At 27.2% G+C, this 17,032-nt stretch overlaps 2 protein-coding genes and 2 long non-coding RNA genes across 5 annotated transcripts in view; 3 read left to right on the top strand and 1 right to left on the bottom strand.

The window, feature by feature from the left end:
• LOC126894846 (ras-related protein Rap-2b) overlaps positions 1-17,032 on the bottom strand; it is a 94,780-nt gene that overhangs the window by 48,241 nt on the left and 29,507 nt on the right. The gene's annotated exons all lie outside the window — the stretch shown is intronic.
• LOC126894858 (uncharacterized) lies at positions 4,080-4,993 on the top strand. Its single transcript, XR_007701527.1, has 2 exons — positions 4,080-4,463; positions 4,550-4,993. It is a non-coding gene; the product is annotated as an uncharacterized LOC126894858 (long non-coding RNA).
• Positions 7,515-8,395, top strand: LOC126894859 (uncharacterized). The gene is made up of 2 exons (XR_007701528.1): positions 7,515-7,963; positions 8,047-8,395. It is a non-coding gene; the product is annotated as an uncharacterized LOC126894859 (long non-coding RNA).
• LOC126894854 (uncharacterized) lies at positions 11,609-12,707 on the top strand. Its single transcript, XM_050666158.1, has 3 exons — positions 11,609-11,749; positions 12,146-12,269; positions 12,358-12,707. The coding sequence occupies exons 1-3, from the start codon at positions 11,729-11,731 to the stop codon at positions 12,582-12,584; spliced, it is 372 nt and encodes a 123-aa protein (XP_050522115.1). The 5' UTR covers positions 11,609-11,728; the 3' UTR covers positions 12,585-12,707.

Below are 17,032 nucleotides of genomic sequence, written 5' to 3'. Positions count from 1 at the left end.
CTAATACGAACGAATAAGTGTATATACTCGTATCATAATAATTAAATGTATTCTAATATTAATAATAAAGAAATTCAATTCAGAAAAATTATTATGTAATTGTAAATACACATAAAACTAATAAATATAAGCCGTGTTTGAGTTCAAAGAAATACAAGAAAAATTAATTAAAATACATTTTGTATTAGTAAAAGCTTTTGTTTACCGTCTTAAAAATAAGATTTTGCAGTTAAAATAATTTTTTTACAAACCAACATTTTTTAATGAAACTTTGAAAGTTAAGTTTTTTATTTTTTTTCGTAATATAATTTTTAGTAATGCACATAATTTTGTAATTAATTAATTTTTTAAATTTCATCCATATTTGTATATCATATGGGGTAATAAATAATGTCTTTGAATTAAAAAAAATGAACTTTTTTATACATATTTTATACTTTTTTAGAAATGGGGTTTGATAGACCCCCACGCGACTATGAACGTTAAAAATAGGCATGCGCCTGCCTAAAGGGTTATATTTAAAAAATATTCAATTTATTTTCTTGAGATAAGTCATATTAATAATATTTATGTTTTAGTAGGGGCATATTTATTTAGTATAAATGTTACTTTTAGAAGGTTTTGAACAAAAAATAAATAAAGTCATCAAAATAATATTTGTTGTAAAATTAAGAAAAAAAAAATTAAAGATGTGCCTGCGTTATAGTATATAAATTTATCTAAAATTATCGTTATTATTAAGTTTTCTATGAATTTATTATGTAAATAAAAAAAATTATAATGACCTTCAATTTGAATTGATGTTTAGATTTTAAATATACATTGGTAAAAGTACTGGAACAATTGCTTTGAGTGCTATTGATAGATAATACCAATAAAACATAAGTATGCACTTTAAATTAAAAACCTGTTGTGTTATTAATATTAAAATTATAATCAGCGAAGGTTAAATATTTATTTATACATAATTAGTATAACAAGAGGATCACGAACTGTTTAAGTTATTATAATAATTAGTTCAAGAAATGATTGAACAATCTATCTAAGAAATAGCAAATATTTTATCGAAATTAAATAAGATAAATTAGGGAAAATAAGTTTTTTTTATAATATGCTAATCATAATAAACCAATGAAAAACTTGAACAGAGGAAAGATTTGAAAGAGACCGCATATAAACAATTTTTTTCAACTCAATTTTTGAAAATGTTCCCTATTATGTATTCCCTATTTTAACCTTATTAAAATTAAAGTTCTTGAATTGTAGTACAATATTAAAAAAAAACTTCTAATGATTGTTGCACAAAATGGAAATATACAAATTAATGTGAAACTTAACAGATTTATACTTGTCTTAACTATGCCGTAAGCTCACTGAGATGTTTTTTTTTACATTTTATGTAAAAAATTATATTTTTAAAAATATACTACATAATATTTATAACATTAAATGTTAAAGTATAAGGCTATAGCTAGTGGTACACTTAGGTTAAGTACTTCTTCATCCCCCGATGCTCAAAATCCTCTTATTTCACTAGACAAAATAAAAATAAATAGATAGATATTTTCTGAGTTTAACGTAACACACAATTTTTAATTAAATAAGTATAAATATTATATAATATTATGTAATATTTATACTTATTAAACAAATATATTACTTATAAATATATTTTTTAAATTAACTGTTCATGATAATGTTATACATAGTTTAATAATAATATCAATTACCCAAAGGATGTCTTTACAGTGAACATAGGAGAAATTAGATCTCTACAAAATAAAATTTTGTGTTGCTCTTCGAATTTTTTTTAGTGAAGATTTCTAATGAAACTAAGATATCTCAGTCCTCTAGTAGGGTAGGGATATCGAGCAAGATAAATTTAGTTAGCCACTACTTAAATTAACTATAACATTTTTTATAAAAAAGAATTTATCATTTTATATGTTCATTTTTATCTTAACTCGTATAAAATTCTTTCGTTGTAGTTATTAAATAATTTAACGATTATAATCATTAATTATTAATGATTTTGGAAAATTATAATCATGGAACCCTGTCTGGTCTGGTTATGTGCTCACTCTTTTATAAGCGTCTTAAATATTTGGTCAGGCCATAGTTTCGTCTATGATAATAAATATTACTAAATTAAAAATTTACATAGCGGAACTTTGTTCCATTTCAATAAAAATCATGGAAAAATGTGAAATTAATATTTTGTAATCAAATTTTATCTAGTTGCAAATAATTGATAATAAACTTNATGTGAAATTAATATTTTGTAATCAAATTTTATCTAGTTGCAAATAATTGATAATAAACTTAAAACATTTTTAGCTGAGAAGATATTAATTTTAATAAAATGTGTTTCTTTTTTTGTGACTGTTACCACTTATTCTTAGCTCTCACTAGACTGATTTTAATGAACAATACGTCAAAATATCACAAATTGTATCTAGTCAAAGACATTACTTTCAAAATCCAAAAAATGTTCTTTGTTTCTCGTAAGTGGGGCAAATTCTTAAAAAAATTCCAATTTTAAAAATCGGTAATTTTTGACATTCTTAAAACTTTTTTTAATTAGTACTGTCTACTAAAACGATAAATAAAAACAATTTTTTTTTATAGATATCTTAGGTAATTACCTATCATGTGGTATATATTTTATGAAAATTTGACCCTTTACCTTTCTAAAGGAGTACATTCAAAATGGTAACTTTCTCGACTTAACTTTAGAACATTTCCCGGAAATACTGACACTTTTCTATTTCCTAAATTAACCCTTATGCAATATGCTATACAGGATGGCCCAGCATTCATTGGCAACTTAAATAACTTTTTCAGTTATTTTTTTTTTTTTAATAGTCAATATACTTGAGGGATATAATAATAATTTAATTAATATATATTTTATAATTAAATTTTAAAAAATTTACGAAAAATATCAAAATAGCTATTTTTTAGAATAGCTTTTAAAAAATAATTTGATGAAAAAAATTTTCATTAATGTTTGGTAGTTAATTTTCTGTAATATTTTAAATTTCGTAAAAACTTGAATTTTTCTATATTTATTTTACGGTATCTCTCGATGGTTATGTTATACAATAAACAGCAGTGTAAACACCATTATTTCACACTAAATATGATATAAGTATGGATTTTTACATTAAATTTATTAACATTCCAATGACTGGTTTTAGTTCAAATANTATGGATTTTTACATTAAATTTATTAACATTCCAATGACTGGTTTTAGTTCAAATAAAACATCAATAATACCTATTATTTAATAAGTAGTTTTATCTCTAAAGAGATACTTATCTTACTTTTTTTCATTCCTTGTTTCAACATGTATTTCAATATTTAATACCGTAAAATGACACATGAAAATTCAAATTTTCACAAACTTTAAAATGATAGAAACTATTTACTATTGAATATTAATAAGATATTTTTTACCAAAAAACTTGTTAAAATCTACTCGAAAAAATAGCTTTCTGGTAATTTTTTTACATTTTGTTTAAAACTAAAAAATAATTAAAATTTTTAATAAAATGTAAAAAATAAATAAATTATTGAGACCTAACGTATAACTGTTATTTAAAAAAAAAATCAGTAAAAAATATTAACTAGATCAAAAGTTATTTAAGTCAGTGAATGCTGGGCTACCCTAAACAAAAATATGATATTTTTGTGATAAATTTCTCGATTTTATAATATTATAACAATTTTTTTATTATAAATACTTTATAAATGCTCCTTTTGTCTGACAAAAGTTTTATAAATTCGATCATTTCCCATTATGTTTGAGGGAGTATAAAATATGTAACTTTAAACAACATATTGTCGTTTTCAATTTTATTCTATTATATACGTTAGATATGAAAAAAATTATATCATTAAAGAACAAATAACATTACTATGTAAAAAAAATTGTTTTGATATATAAATTATGTTTGCTTGAGACGTATACGAGGTAAGAATTTCAAGAAATAAGATAAACATTTAAAATAATAAAAAACATTAAAATTACATACTCTTCAGTGCAGTTTTAACATAACTGTCATATTAAATTTCGATTTAACTATTGAACTTTTTTTCTTTCATATTTTATATTCTTCATAAAAAAACTAAAAGGATTAATTTTCTCCAAATGTATTGAATAAATTAGTAACAAGCGAGGTACAATTTTTTCCAACTCGTTACAGTAATCCTGTTTTATTTGCAAGGTATTTTTTATCATGATATAGAGATCAGCCCACAACATTCCACACGCTGTTTCACATCGGAAAAAAATTGAAAATGTAAATTACTCAATACCGGACTATAGTATATAAAGCGCGATTTTTCAACCATCTGTATCATTCGATTTGCAGTCATCGTTTGAAGCGTTTTAGCTGAATTCTTTATACGTTCAAAGTACAACCCAAACAAACCAACAAAAATGTCTTCCAAATTGTTCGTAAGTACAATCTTAAGAGACTAAAATACTCTTTTATAACTCCAATGCAACAAACTCAGATAATTAATCAATCCTCAACTGTACAGGTACTTTTCGCTGTGTTTGCCTTGGCTGCCGTCACCTTCGCCGCCGAAGAACAAACTTCAACCAATGAACGTGTAAAGAAGGCCGTTTTACCCGCTGCTTATCCATACGCATACGGTTACAATTACGGATACGCCTCCCCATACAGCTACGGGTACGCTACCCCATACAGCTACGCTTCATACAACTCTTACCCATACGGACACTCCGCTTACAACTACCCAATGGCCAAATCAGTCTACAGCGGATACTACCCTCACAACTACGGATACTACCCCCACAGCTACGGATACTACCCATACGCCTACTAATATCGTCTTCATGTGATACTTTTTCAACTCATCTAATGTAACTTGCAGCTCAATGAAATTATCAGTGTTATTCCTATTTTTTTTTTATTTATATATTTTACATATAAAATAAACAGATTTTTTAAGCATTAAAAATGCATTATTTTGTTTTTTAAGTTTATGTCTCTTTTAGGTGTTGTTTTTTTTTCAGGTTATGAGATAATTTAAATATTATTATTAAAAATAATATTTATATTTTAGATATGTTTTATACCTGGTAAAATTCTTATCTAGATATTAAGTTGAAAATCTTGAAATTTTTAAAGTGACCGTTAAAGAAAATTAAAACTCTGTTTTAACAAGAAAAAAATATTACTATACCACTAGTTATATTTTTGTAATGATAACAATAATAATCTTGATATGCAATTATATGCAATGTTTTACCGATCCGGGCATCCTTCAGTGATCCGCATTTTTGTAATACATTGAAATAGGGTGTCTTATAAAGTTCTAACAAATATGTTGATTAAAATGGTATGACTCTACAAAGCTCAATATTTTGAGTTACAATTGTTTATTAATTTAGGTATAAAGATTATTTAAGTACCACTGACGAATATTGGACAAGTGCACCAACTGTAGGATCTTGGCTTAATATTATAATAATGCTACTAAGAATAATAAAATATCAGCTTAATATACGACTCACATAATTTATAAAACAGTAGGTACAGTTTATTTATAGATATTCAAAAACCTCTTAGGTTTGGTAGGTAACTATTTAAGTCGATTGGTAGGTAATTTTTAACCACATAACAATTATTGTTATCCATTTATTATGTGTACATTATTTTCGTTTACCTCGCCCGTTGTGTTATTAATATTAGGGTGTTAATGTTGAGTTTATAAATTAAATAATTAAAAATTCATAAGTCATTCTAAAAAAAAGTGTGTAAAAGAGGGAACTTTTTAAAAAAGCTAGCTTAATATCTTGATAACTTGGTATTTGGATCCATTTCTATCATTTTTATCATTGAACAGTGTTCAATAAATACTTTGAAAAGACAGCGACAAATTTTAGGGGGCGCAAAAGAATACTTTTGTGCCTCAATAATTGCTATTTAAAAACTAATAAAATATGGTGTTTCTTTTACAGAGTTTGTTGTAAGAAAAAAAGATAACTATAAAATAACTCTGTAATTGGTCTAGAACAAATTTATCAGGTACTCCCTATTCTGAATACTATGCGAAAAATATTATATTTGTTTCATTTAAAATCAATATTAAAATTATTTAAATATAATTTAAATTTTAAGTTGTATAATATTGGTTAGTCTACAATAAAACTAGATTTCATAATAAAAAAAAAACCCAACACAGGTGGGTCGCGGCACAGTGGTGACATGGCATAGTTGGATCAAGTATAATGATATCTGACAGTGATTAAAATCACTATAAAAAAAAAACGCTTCGATGCAAATCTTTAGATAGTGTTTAATTAAAAAAAATTAGTGTATTATTCCAAAAGCTACATGATCTGCTAGTTCTTTATTAATATCCTGATTAAGATAAAGTATGTCGAATGAAAAAGGGATTATTAAAAAATATTATTTCTCATAAAAAATTGTATTGATCCATACACTTTTCAATAAGTTATAGCATTATAAAGTTAAAAATGTAAAAAAAAAATTATTTTACAAAAATCGTAATTTTTTATTAACTTTGATGTCTATTTTTACCGTGAAGACAATTGCAGAGGTCAAATTAATTTTTTTCATAATAAAGTACATTAAATTAGCTTTAATTTAAGATATATATAAAAGTGTCAGACCTTCCGGTCTTCAATTATATTGATTTATTCATTTTCATAAAAGTTATGGCAGTTTTAAGAAAAAAAAATTGAAAAAATTTCGAAAATTAGCGATTTTTAAATTTGTAATATTTTTGGATATTTCCCCCATTTGCGGAAAATGAAGGAAATATTTTCAATTTTTGAGGATAATGTCTTCGACTAGATACGATTTGTGATCTTTTGACATATCGTTGAAAGAAATCCGTTCGGTGAGAGCTGAGAAAATGTGGTAACAGACAAAAAAAAAACACATCATAGTAAAATCAATACCTTCTCAGCTTTGCATCGAAGCTAAAATTCAAATTTTGTAAAAGTAGATATTTTTATTTTTATACTTTTTGTTAAGTAATATGTATTTAAAATATATTAGTATGTTTAAAAATTGAAAATGCTGGTAATTTTCTTTTTATGAGTAACTTTCTAGTAAGGCTAAAAATAGCCTTACATAATTTGTATTATATGATATTGTTTATGCGAAAATCGGACTAAATTATTTGCGAAAGTAAAGTGGAAATTTTGTGGCACTCCATATAAAATTTCAATGTATGGCTATCAACTTTTAAGTATCGTCGGCGTACAATTCAAATCTGCTTCCAAACTTATGATACCCGTTAGATTAAAAGTTTTAATCTAACCTTTGTAATTTAAAACGTTGATGATACATTTTAATCATATCAAAACAAATATTTCAACACTATTTTACTTGATAAATTTTTAACTAAAGTTGAATTTATATATTTTACTCTAACGAAATTAAGTAAACTGTACTTTATACATAAATAAGCGAAGAATAAAACTCGCAGTTCTACTCTTATTAAAAAACAAGAAAAGAGTGTGACATTACCAGACTAGTATCACATAATTGAAGTATAGAGACCAACACCATTATAATGTATTTATGTCGTATTTCATATTTGTTGCATGAATACATTTTAATCCAGAATAGTGAATCTATTACTATATACCATCTCTTTGTATTATTTAACAACAGTAAATAAACAAAAATGCAAATTTGTTAACATCAAATATTGGTATATAACGGGTAATATTTTGGTGAGAGATATCATTCGATTTTCAATCGTCGTTCAAAACGGTTAAAGCAGTATCCGTACTTTTTGCACGTTTAACGTACAACTCAAAAAAACCAACAAAAATGTCTTCCAAATTGTTTGTATGTTTCGCTATCTTCGCCTTGGCTGCCGTCGCCTTCGCTGCTGAACCAGCGCCAGCCAACAACCGTGCGAAAAAACACATCATCGCTTCATCCTTAAGTATGTGTATTAATCATTTAAATTTTATAATTCAAATTTTTTTAATTTTCTAATATTTCCAATTACGTATTCTTCTATTACAGTTGGTGCTTACCCACACTCGTACGGTTATAACTACGGATACGCCACTCCATACAACTACGGATACGCCACTCCATACAGCTACGGATACGCCACTCCATACAGCTACGGATACGCCACTCCATACAGCTACGCTTCATTCAACTCATACCCTTACGGACACTCCGCTTACAATCACGGCTACGGATACGTTTACTAAATTCGCCATTCAAAGTTTCCTCCCCAATCGATCAAATCCAATGGACAAACCGATAAAATGACACAATCCTATGTAATTTAATATTTTATTTTTTTGTTTTTACCGTTGTTTTCTCTACGTTGAGTAAAATATAAAGTTTATCACAATAAAAACTGACTTTTCAGTAACAACCTTGTCCTGATGATATTTTTATTGAACTGTTATTTGATATGTTCAAATTTGATGATCGACATAATATTTAAAAAAAATCAAATTGTTATACCGATAAAACATTTTAGAGGTAATGGATACAAATAAGCTTTAATATTATTGAATTTGGTGGTATTCTTTTTTGTACCAAAAATAATTAAGGCATTGGTGTAATAACCAGATATTCGTTTTTTTTTAATTTTCATGGGTATTAAGAGCATATTTACTTTTTATCAAAACGAAAAAAATAAGCAGAGTTCTTTTTTGTTACCGCTGTTTGGAATCCTGTATAAGAGTTAATTTTCAAAAACTATGATTATATATGGTTATTACATTGATTGGGTTGGATTTTCCATTTAACTTTTCTCATTAACCCTAAACTTTATTTTTTAGAAGACATTATAAATAGTTGAAGATTAACCATTAATGAGTTCTTATTTTCAATCGTATAATATTAACAATTACTATAGTAATTATTGATAACATTTTTATTCTTAGTAATTAAAACTTTAAATATATTCAACTAAGAAATAATTAAATTCCATTTTTCATCATGTAATTCTCAATAAAATAAATATGATTTGTGAGTCCATTTTTCTCTTAGATACTTACTCTAAAAATTAAATCGTAAATAATTTAAATGATATTATTAAGCATAATAAAATAATCGTTATAATACATTTTAGTGGCATTATTTTTAATATACTAAGTCTACCAATTAGTATTTTTGTTGGTTTTTAAATACTTTTCGGTTTATTAGTCACAGCAAGTAAAGTTTATTAGGGTAGAAAAGTTTATGATTATATGTGTACATTTTTAGCAATATTTGAATCTCAAACGACTCTAGTAGATATTTAGATAACCTAGCTTATTATATTATTACTTTAATACTGAGTTAATACTCATATAATGTATTGTACACTTAGTTCAAACATTAATCTGTGAGTATTATTTTTTTTTTTATAATGTATAATATGTATGGAACACAAACATTATTTGGGAGTTATAGGTATTTTTATGTTATATATATAATATTTTTAAAGTATTTATTAAAATTATAATTGTAATTATTATTTTTTTGATATTTTACAGAAACATTATTTATATTATAAAACTTATATTTGTGTATTTAATTTATCTTTGATTTATTATGATAATACAAATAATGAATATTAATAATTACTTTTTGTGAATTGTTATGTTCTCAACCAAAAATGTATACTTTCATCATGTATAGACTTTCAAATTATTTTGTTTAATCAATAGACATCAAAAAAATTGTAAAATAAAAAATAAATAATAACCGTTGATCATTGCATTTTTTATGTATCTAACCAATGTTAATTTTCCTAAAATTTAGTATTTTTTGTATTATGGAATTTTGAATTTACAAATTTACATATATATAATTTATATATAGATACATTTTGTTTAACCTCAAGTATTATTTATCCCTTGGATGATTTTCTTTACAACAAAACAAGGGTCAAGAATTATTAAAGAGCTTTTTTAAAACATCTGAAATTTTATTTTTAATAGAGTATAAATATTAGTAGAATATTATTCTACTATAAAATGTGCATATTACTTTTTCAAAATATACAGATTTTTCAGTACATTTAATAATTGTTGAACGAGTGTAAATCTATGGCTCTATATACATACACACATACTATGCACAATTTATAAGAAAATATATTATTATTCCAACTACCATGCCATGTTTCCCTGAGGCGACTGTAAAACTGTTACTCATTCCATTTTCGTTAAAATAACTACAAGACACATTCAGAATCCACTTTAATCTCGACAAATTCGATTAACGTCGAGCAAAAAATTTATGTTAGAAATTTAGTTACTTAAACTTTTAAAATTATAATAACAATAACAAAAGAAATCAAATAAATTTTTATTTTTTCAACTACATTGTGCATAATTGCATTTGATCTACTCGTCAAAGAAAAATGAAAATAGAAAAAAAATTACTTCAATTATATATTAATCTAAAAAGTTCAAGAAATGTAATCATTTGTAGTATGTAAATATAATACATTTTTAATTAAGTAAACATATTATGTTGTTACAGTATTTCGTTAAGTACACGGGCGTTTTTTCTGTTTTAATAATTTCATTGTTAGTCGGCCGAACAAGGTATTTTTCGAATTCGTCTTTGAAACCAAAAAACTACGTACTTCTGTGTATATATCGTACCGACCAAGTATTATGGTTTGATATCAAATATCTATTGTTGTTATTTTGACCGTCGAATCATTCCACCGGAAAGTGTTCTGTCACTCACCGCCATTTGTCCCTGGCAATTTGCATATTATTATTATTATTATATCTGACAGAAGCGCACTGTTGTCAAAACAAATATTAAAACATTTTATTCGGACGAAAAAACGCCCGTGACATCGTCTTGTACTGTCATAATTAGAATACATTTCTGGCGTATAATATTAATTTGTAGGCCGTCTCGTGTAAACTATTAATGGCGCATACTTGGTTTTTTATTGTAATTATTATGTCAGTGTAGCAGATGCACACACCGTGTCGGCGGGGTCCTCTACGTGATCAAGTTGGCAATCAGTGACCGTGTCCGGGCATTTGCAAAAATGAAACACTTAAACCCTATGCGCATAAAGTGCACAGGCCATTATGAAATACTTTTAAATTGAAATACTTTCCTATAAAATAATGAACGNNACTTTCCAAGCCGTAAGAACTCTGTGCTTAGGTACACAACAATGTTTGCCGCACTGCCGTTCTTGCAGTGCGTTTTACTCGTCATTTCGATGCCATGTTTTTGTGTATGTGCGCGAGAGATGCCTTCTAACCACCGCACACACTGTAATGGACCGTGTTGCGCTTGTACTAATGCCCACGTCCGGCAACGCCTAATGGACTTTGGTACTTTTTTCATTATGCGCTAGCCTTCCTCGGTCGCCACCACTCAAGGCCGTTCGTCGCACCGCCTAGATCTGCTCTGTTTTTTTTTGGTTTTTGTTGTTGTCATATGATCCAGATCTTGGCCTTTTGCGGGCCAGCCAACGCCCTTGTGTTCCCTCCGCGTTTCATTGTCATGCGACAACACAATGCAACCACCGCGGACAGATTGATGTACCAGGGGGGCCATCGCACGCGGTTTCTTCAGATGGTAGGGGGCTCTTGGGATTCGCCAAGTCCGTTTTGCGTATAAAAACACCTAGCCGTACCAGCATCAGTATCAGTTCGATTTCGTGTTAAGTTTGCAGACTATCTCAGTGAACCGCAACACCAAACAAATCCAAGTAGTCATGGCTTCCTTCAAATATCTGGTGAGTTTTAGTCGTTAGTGGTTACCATTAATTTGTTAACAAAGTCAGTTTTAGTTTTAAAATATCCTCAACATTTCAATGACTAGAATATCGGCTGTAATTTTGTCGATGAACACAAATTAGTGATTATTTTTTTAACCGCGTATTTGAATATTTCATGTTATTAACGGGATTGTTCGAGTAGTTTGTATAAAATATTTGTTGAGTATAATAATTCATGAGCATGTATTATTTTATGATAAAAAGGCGTGTCAACAATAGTTGTTCATCAACCATTCTGTTTCCGTTTTAATATTTCTGGATTATTTTATAAAAAAAATCATAATCGATTATATTTTGTTAACTCAAAAGATTACATTCAACAAACAAAACTAATGACTTGCTCGCGTTTTTTAGATATTCATCTCATTGGCTGTCCTCAGCGTTTACTCAGTCGGCGCCGAACAAGAAAACAAACCAGCACAAGTACAAGCTGACGGAGAGAACGTCAGGGCCAAGAAACACGCTTACGTTGCAGCCCGTAAGTCCACGTCAAAATTACAACCATAGTTTATTTTCACCGTTTTTTTTTTCATTAATTGAATAATTTTTTATCGCTATGTTTACAGCTGTCCTCGCCTACTCTGCCGCCGCTGCCTACCCATACTCTGCCTATCCAGCTGCTTACCCATACGCCGCATACCCAGCCGCCTATCCATCAGCATACAGTACCTACTCAGCTTATCCAAGCTACTCTTACGCCTACGACGATGGAAAATACTGGCCAGGCAAATACGAAAAATCTTATTACCCAGCCTACAAAACCGCTTATCCATATCACGCCTATCACTATTAAACACAAACCTTGGACACCTCAATGACAACGCTGAAACATTCCTAATATTTGTATTTTTTTTTCTTTTTTATTATTATAAGAACATTAATTTCTTTTTTTAAATAAAAAATCCTTTTTCTATCATCTAGGTATTAAATTATTTACTCTCTATTCGCCTCTTATATTGTAATTCGGTGGAACGTTTTATAACGCAGATTTTTATTATTCTAAAATTCATTGAAGATTTTATCACATTGTAATTGTCGTATGAAACGTGTAAAGGTTAGATTAAAATATAAAACAAAAATACCTCCAAACTTGGAGCGGTAGTTAAAGTTGGGTCGATTATATATTTTACAGATTTCATCATTTAATTTTTGTGTACTTATATAATGTGTTTACCAACAATACTTGTAAATATTTCACTAGAACTATAGATTGATAACACTAAAATGATAAAATAACTATCTCCAGTTTTATCACCATAGACTGCAGTTATTTATTGTTTTTAAATTATCCGGTTATAAAATGCTTGGCATTTATTCATTCTGTAGTTTTTTTTATAAAATTTGGTAAGTCAATTTTTCAGGATGAAAAACGTTCTTTTTTTAATTTCCATGAACATTATTGAAAATAAAAATTTCCGAGTGCAAAAACAAACTTTTCCAATAAAATTAACTCGGTAATTTTTAAATTATGACAGCACTTTTGTCATACCATATAATAAATAATTTTCTTTTTGTCACTCAACATATTTTGCAAAATGCTACAGAATTTAAAAAAAATGAAATTATTGATACCATTAATTTTAATAAGAAAATATATTTTGTTTTATATTATATATAATATAATTATATAAATATAATTTTATTACTTATGTTTAATATATTTATCAATTTGCTGTCATTCATTAATATAAAAAATTATTTAGGAATGGGTCGCATAAGTTAGATATGATTATAAATGTAACATTATGATATTTGTGTGTTTGCATTGAAATAGAATAAATAGTAGAACGAATAAATTGTACCCAAATGCATAATATATACCAGCAAAAAAAAAAAAAAAAATCATGAATTAGTCATGAATGAGCTGCTTTATTCGAACATGGTATAATACATTTTTGGAAATACTGTATGAAAAAAAATTTCTTTCAAATTATACTTGATAATCAAGTAAACGTATCTGATTCTGATTATAAAATGAATTTTAATGCTGTCAAGTAAAACTTTATCGAAACTTTTCACTTTTCAGAGAATTTCATACCGAAGTTGACAAAATAATTTTTATGAAGTGCCCAGTATTTATTCTTACGAATAAAACAATATACAAAAAGACCATAACCTCTAACTAAAACGAAGAATCTATGTTAAAATAAAAAAACGAGTGGCAGTGACAAGGAAACTAGGTTACCAAATTAGCATTTTTATTGCACAACTAAAATAAAATATCTAGGTTATAAACATCAACTAATTATATCAACATATCAATTATAATTTTGGATGGTTTTATAGAAAACAGAGACATCACATCAGATTTTACTGCAATGGGATAAACTTTTGTACAGCTATTATTTTACAAGTGCTTCGCTTGAGGTTGTTCATTCACTAACAACTCAGAGTTATTATATTTAATGTAAAAATTACTACAACAGAACTTTTTCTAAAATCATTAGGACGATAATAAATAAATAACTTAGAAATAAGGAATTTATTTAAATAAAAAATTAAGAATAAAGAAAATAATATGCAGTGCATATTTAGTTTAAATAGCAACATAGACAATTAATTAGCTTATAAAATAGAAAATTATATAATTAAGAAAATAGCTAGTAAATAGTCATTTTTGATTCAATACTTCACAAGTTATTAAAATTTTTATAACTAGGCAGAAGGATGTGACTGAGAAATGTCTAATTGTAAAAAACCCAGCGCCCTCCCATCACTTCCAGTCAACATTTAAAATTGTTAATAACTTCTTAAAAAAATTGTTCATAAGTTACTATTCACCACTCATTTTCTTAATTATATCATGTTCTATTTTATAAGCTAGTTAAATATATATTTTGCTATAAAAAAAAAAATAATAAAAAATTGATAAGACATAATAAATAAACATAAAAAAATATTTAATAATAAATAAATTGAGAAAATTATGTCACTAAAAAATATTTTCTTAACATAATTGAAGGGTACAGGGAAAAAACCGACTAAGTCACTTTTTTTCACAAATGAATATTATGGTATCATTAGTTTCAGCTAGAGACACTGCACATTCTGACAGGTCGAAACAGGAAAATAATCAACTATATTAATAGATATTAGCGCTCAAAGTTTTGGTGTACAGGGAAAAAACCGACGAAGTCACGTCGTCCAGTGTACTAACTGCTTAATTCAACATTTTGAGTGTAGATTTCAGTACGATTTTAGAGGTAATTAGAGAAAAGGCAAGTGTTATTAATCTGTTGTTATTGCGGCGTGACCGGCGTTTTTCATAACGTGTTTAACTACAGTTGTTGTATTAATATAGCGTTGTACATAACGGCTTCAAGTTTTTGAATTATATTTGGTAGTTCTTGTCATACAAGCGCATTATGTCTGAAATAAGTGAGTCAGAGGGCAATGTAGTTCTTAAAACTCAAGCACGAAAAAAGAAAAGGACTGGTCGCTTATCAGAAGTAAGTAAAAAAATAAAATTATCGTCACATGAAATGGGAGGTTCTTGCAAATGCACTCGATTGAAATGCTTTGAAACAACATCAGAGGAAGAAAGGAAAATGATACTGCGCCATTTTAACTCACTTAGCTCACATAATGATCAGAATAATTATTTGGCGGGTTTGATTGTAACGCACCCAGTGCAAAAACGCAGGCCTCGACTAAATGAAAGCAGTGCCACAACACGTGATGCTTCTTTTTCGTACAGGGTACGAATCCAGGGTGAAAATTCTGTCCAGAGAGACATACCTGTCTGTGAAAAAGCATTTCGTGCAATTCATGGTATAACACACAGTAAACTTGTTTATATAAAGAACAGTCTAAAGTTATATGGAGTTGCTCCTCAGGATAAGAGAGGTAAACACAGCGCACTTCATAGAAAACTAGCTGATTCGACCACTTCTTTAATTTACAATCATATTTCAAGTTTTAAAGGAAGAAAAAGTCATTATAGTTTGCACGATTCAAAAAAACTATACTTACCAGAAGATCTTAATATAAAAAAAATGTTTACACTCTTCAAAGAACAGCATCCTAATGTACATGTTTCTTACGAAACATACAGATGTATGTTCAACACAAAATTCAATATCTCTTTTGGCTATCCTCGTAGTGATACCTGTGCTATGTGTGATGAATTTAGTGCAAAAATAAAATCTCTATCTCCAGACAAAGACAAGGAAGAAATTAAAAAATTAACGACACTCAATGTTCTTCACAAGAAAAAAGCAGAGAAATTTTATGTTCGAAAAAGGAAAGCAAGACTTGCAGCAAGAAATGACAAGAAAATAGAGGCCATATGCATGGACTTTNTTTTAAGAGGAATCGAGTGGCTAGCGTTAAAATAATCATGTTGTATATAATTTTTTATGTGTATTAAACATTTAAATTAATTGAACAAGAAATTTCAATAAAAATTCTATTAACTGTGGCTGTAAAGATCAGAACCAAAGGCTTTCCTTTTGTATTTCAAATAATTAAATATGAAAAATTCAGTGTCTCTTTCATTGTATAAAAACTCATTTCAATTACATTTCTTTGATTATGATACATTAGCTTTTAATGAGAAATGGACTTGTTTAAAATTTGGCTCTCCAATTAGAGTGCGATCTGACTGGTTCCAGTTTTGATAAAAAATTTAATTGTGTCAAATGCCATGTTGCTACCCCCCAAATGACGCCTTACTAGAAAAATTATTTTTTAATAATCTTAAAAGTTGTTGTCATTTTCATATTGCTATTGTTTTGATTGTATTTGATTATATATATATTTTTAATTTATCAGAGAACATTAAAATTTTGACGTTTCTGTTAATTATGTGTTTTATTGATTTATAAATTACTCCGCACTTTATCGTTTCATGATTTTTACATTGCTGAGTATCAACTAATACTTTTAATAAGTTATAAATTATAACTTATAATTGACCAGTAATGTTTTTAATTAGATTATGTTCTACTCTATTAGTTAATTAAATATAAATGTTGACATTAAAAAAAATAATTAATACCTTAAGAATACTCAAGGGATTTTAGAGGACTTAATTAAAAACAAACCAAGAATGTTATATAACTTTTAAATGTAAAAAAATATTTGAAATATATTTTTTTCATTGCGATAAATTATATGGTTGTGTTCATGATAAACATAACATAACATATGTATAAAATATAGAAGGTGTTATGTTATGTGTATACATGCAAATCATGCATATACACAGAGTAATTTGAAATGTTAGATGTGTGACACAAT

The sequence above is a fragment of the Daktulosphaira vitifoliae genome, unplaced genomic scaffold, assembly GCF_025091365.1.
Source record: "Daktulosphaira vitifoliae isolate Bord-2020 unplaced genomic scaffold, ASM2509136v1 Scaffold_1, whole genome shotgun sequence".
NCBI lineage: Eukaryota > Metazoa > Arthropoda > Insecta > Hemiptera > Phylloxeridae > Daktulosphaira > Daktulosphaira vitifoliae.
Note: the sequence above shows the minus strand (reverse complement) of the source record. Positions and strands in the feature narration are given on the sequence as shown.

What these genes read in the sequence shown, in the direction of transcription:
- LOC126894854 (XM_050666158.1), top strand. Translation starts at nt 11,729, where the DNA reads ATGGCTTCCTTCAAATATCTG. An exon ending in TGGCTTCCTTCAAATATCTG is followed by an intron (nt 11,750 to 12,145) that starts GTGAGTTTTAGT and finishes CGCGTTTTTTAG; the next exon opens with ATATTCATCTCATTGGCTGT. An exon ending in ACACGCTTACGTTGCAGCCC is followed by an intron (nt 12,270 to 12,357) that starts GTAAGTCCACGT and finishes CTATGTTTACAG; the next exon opens with CTGTCCTCGCCTACTCTGCC.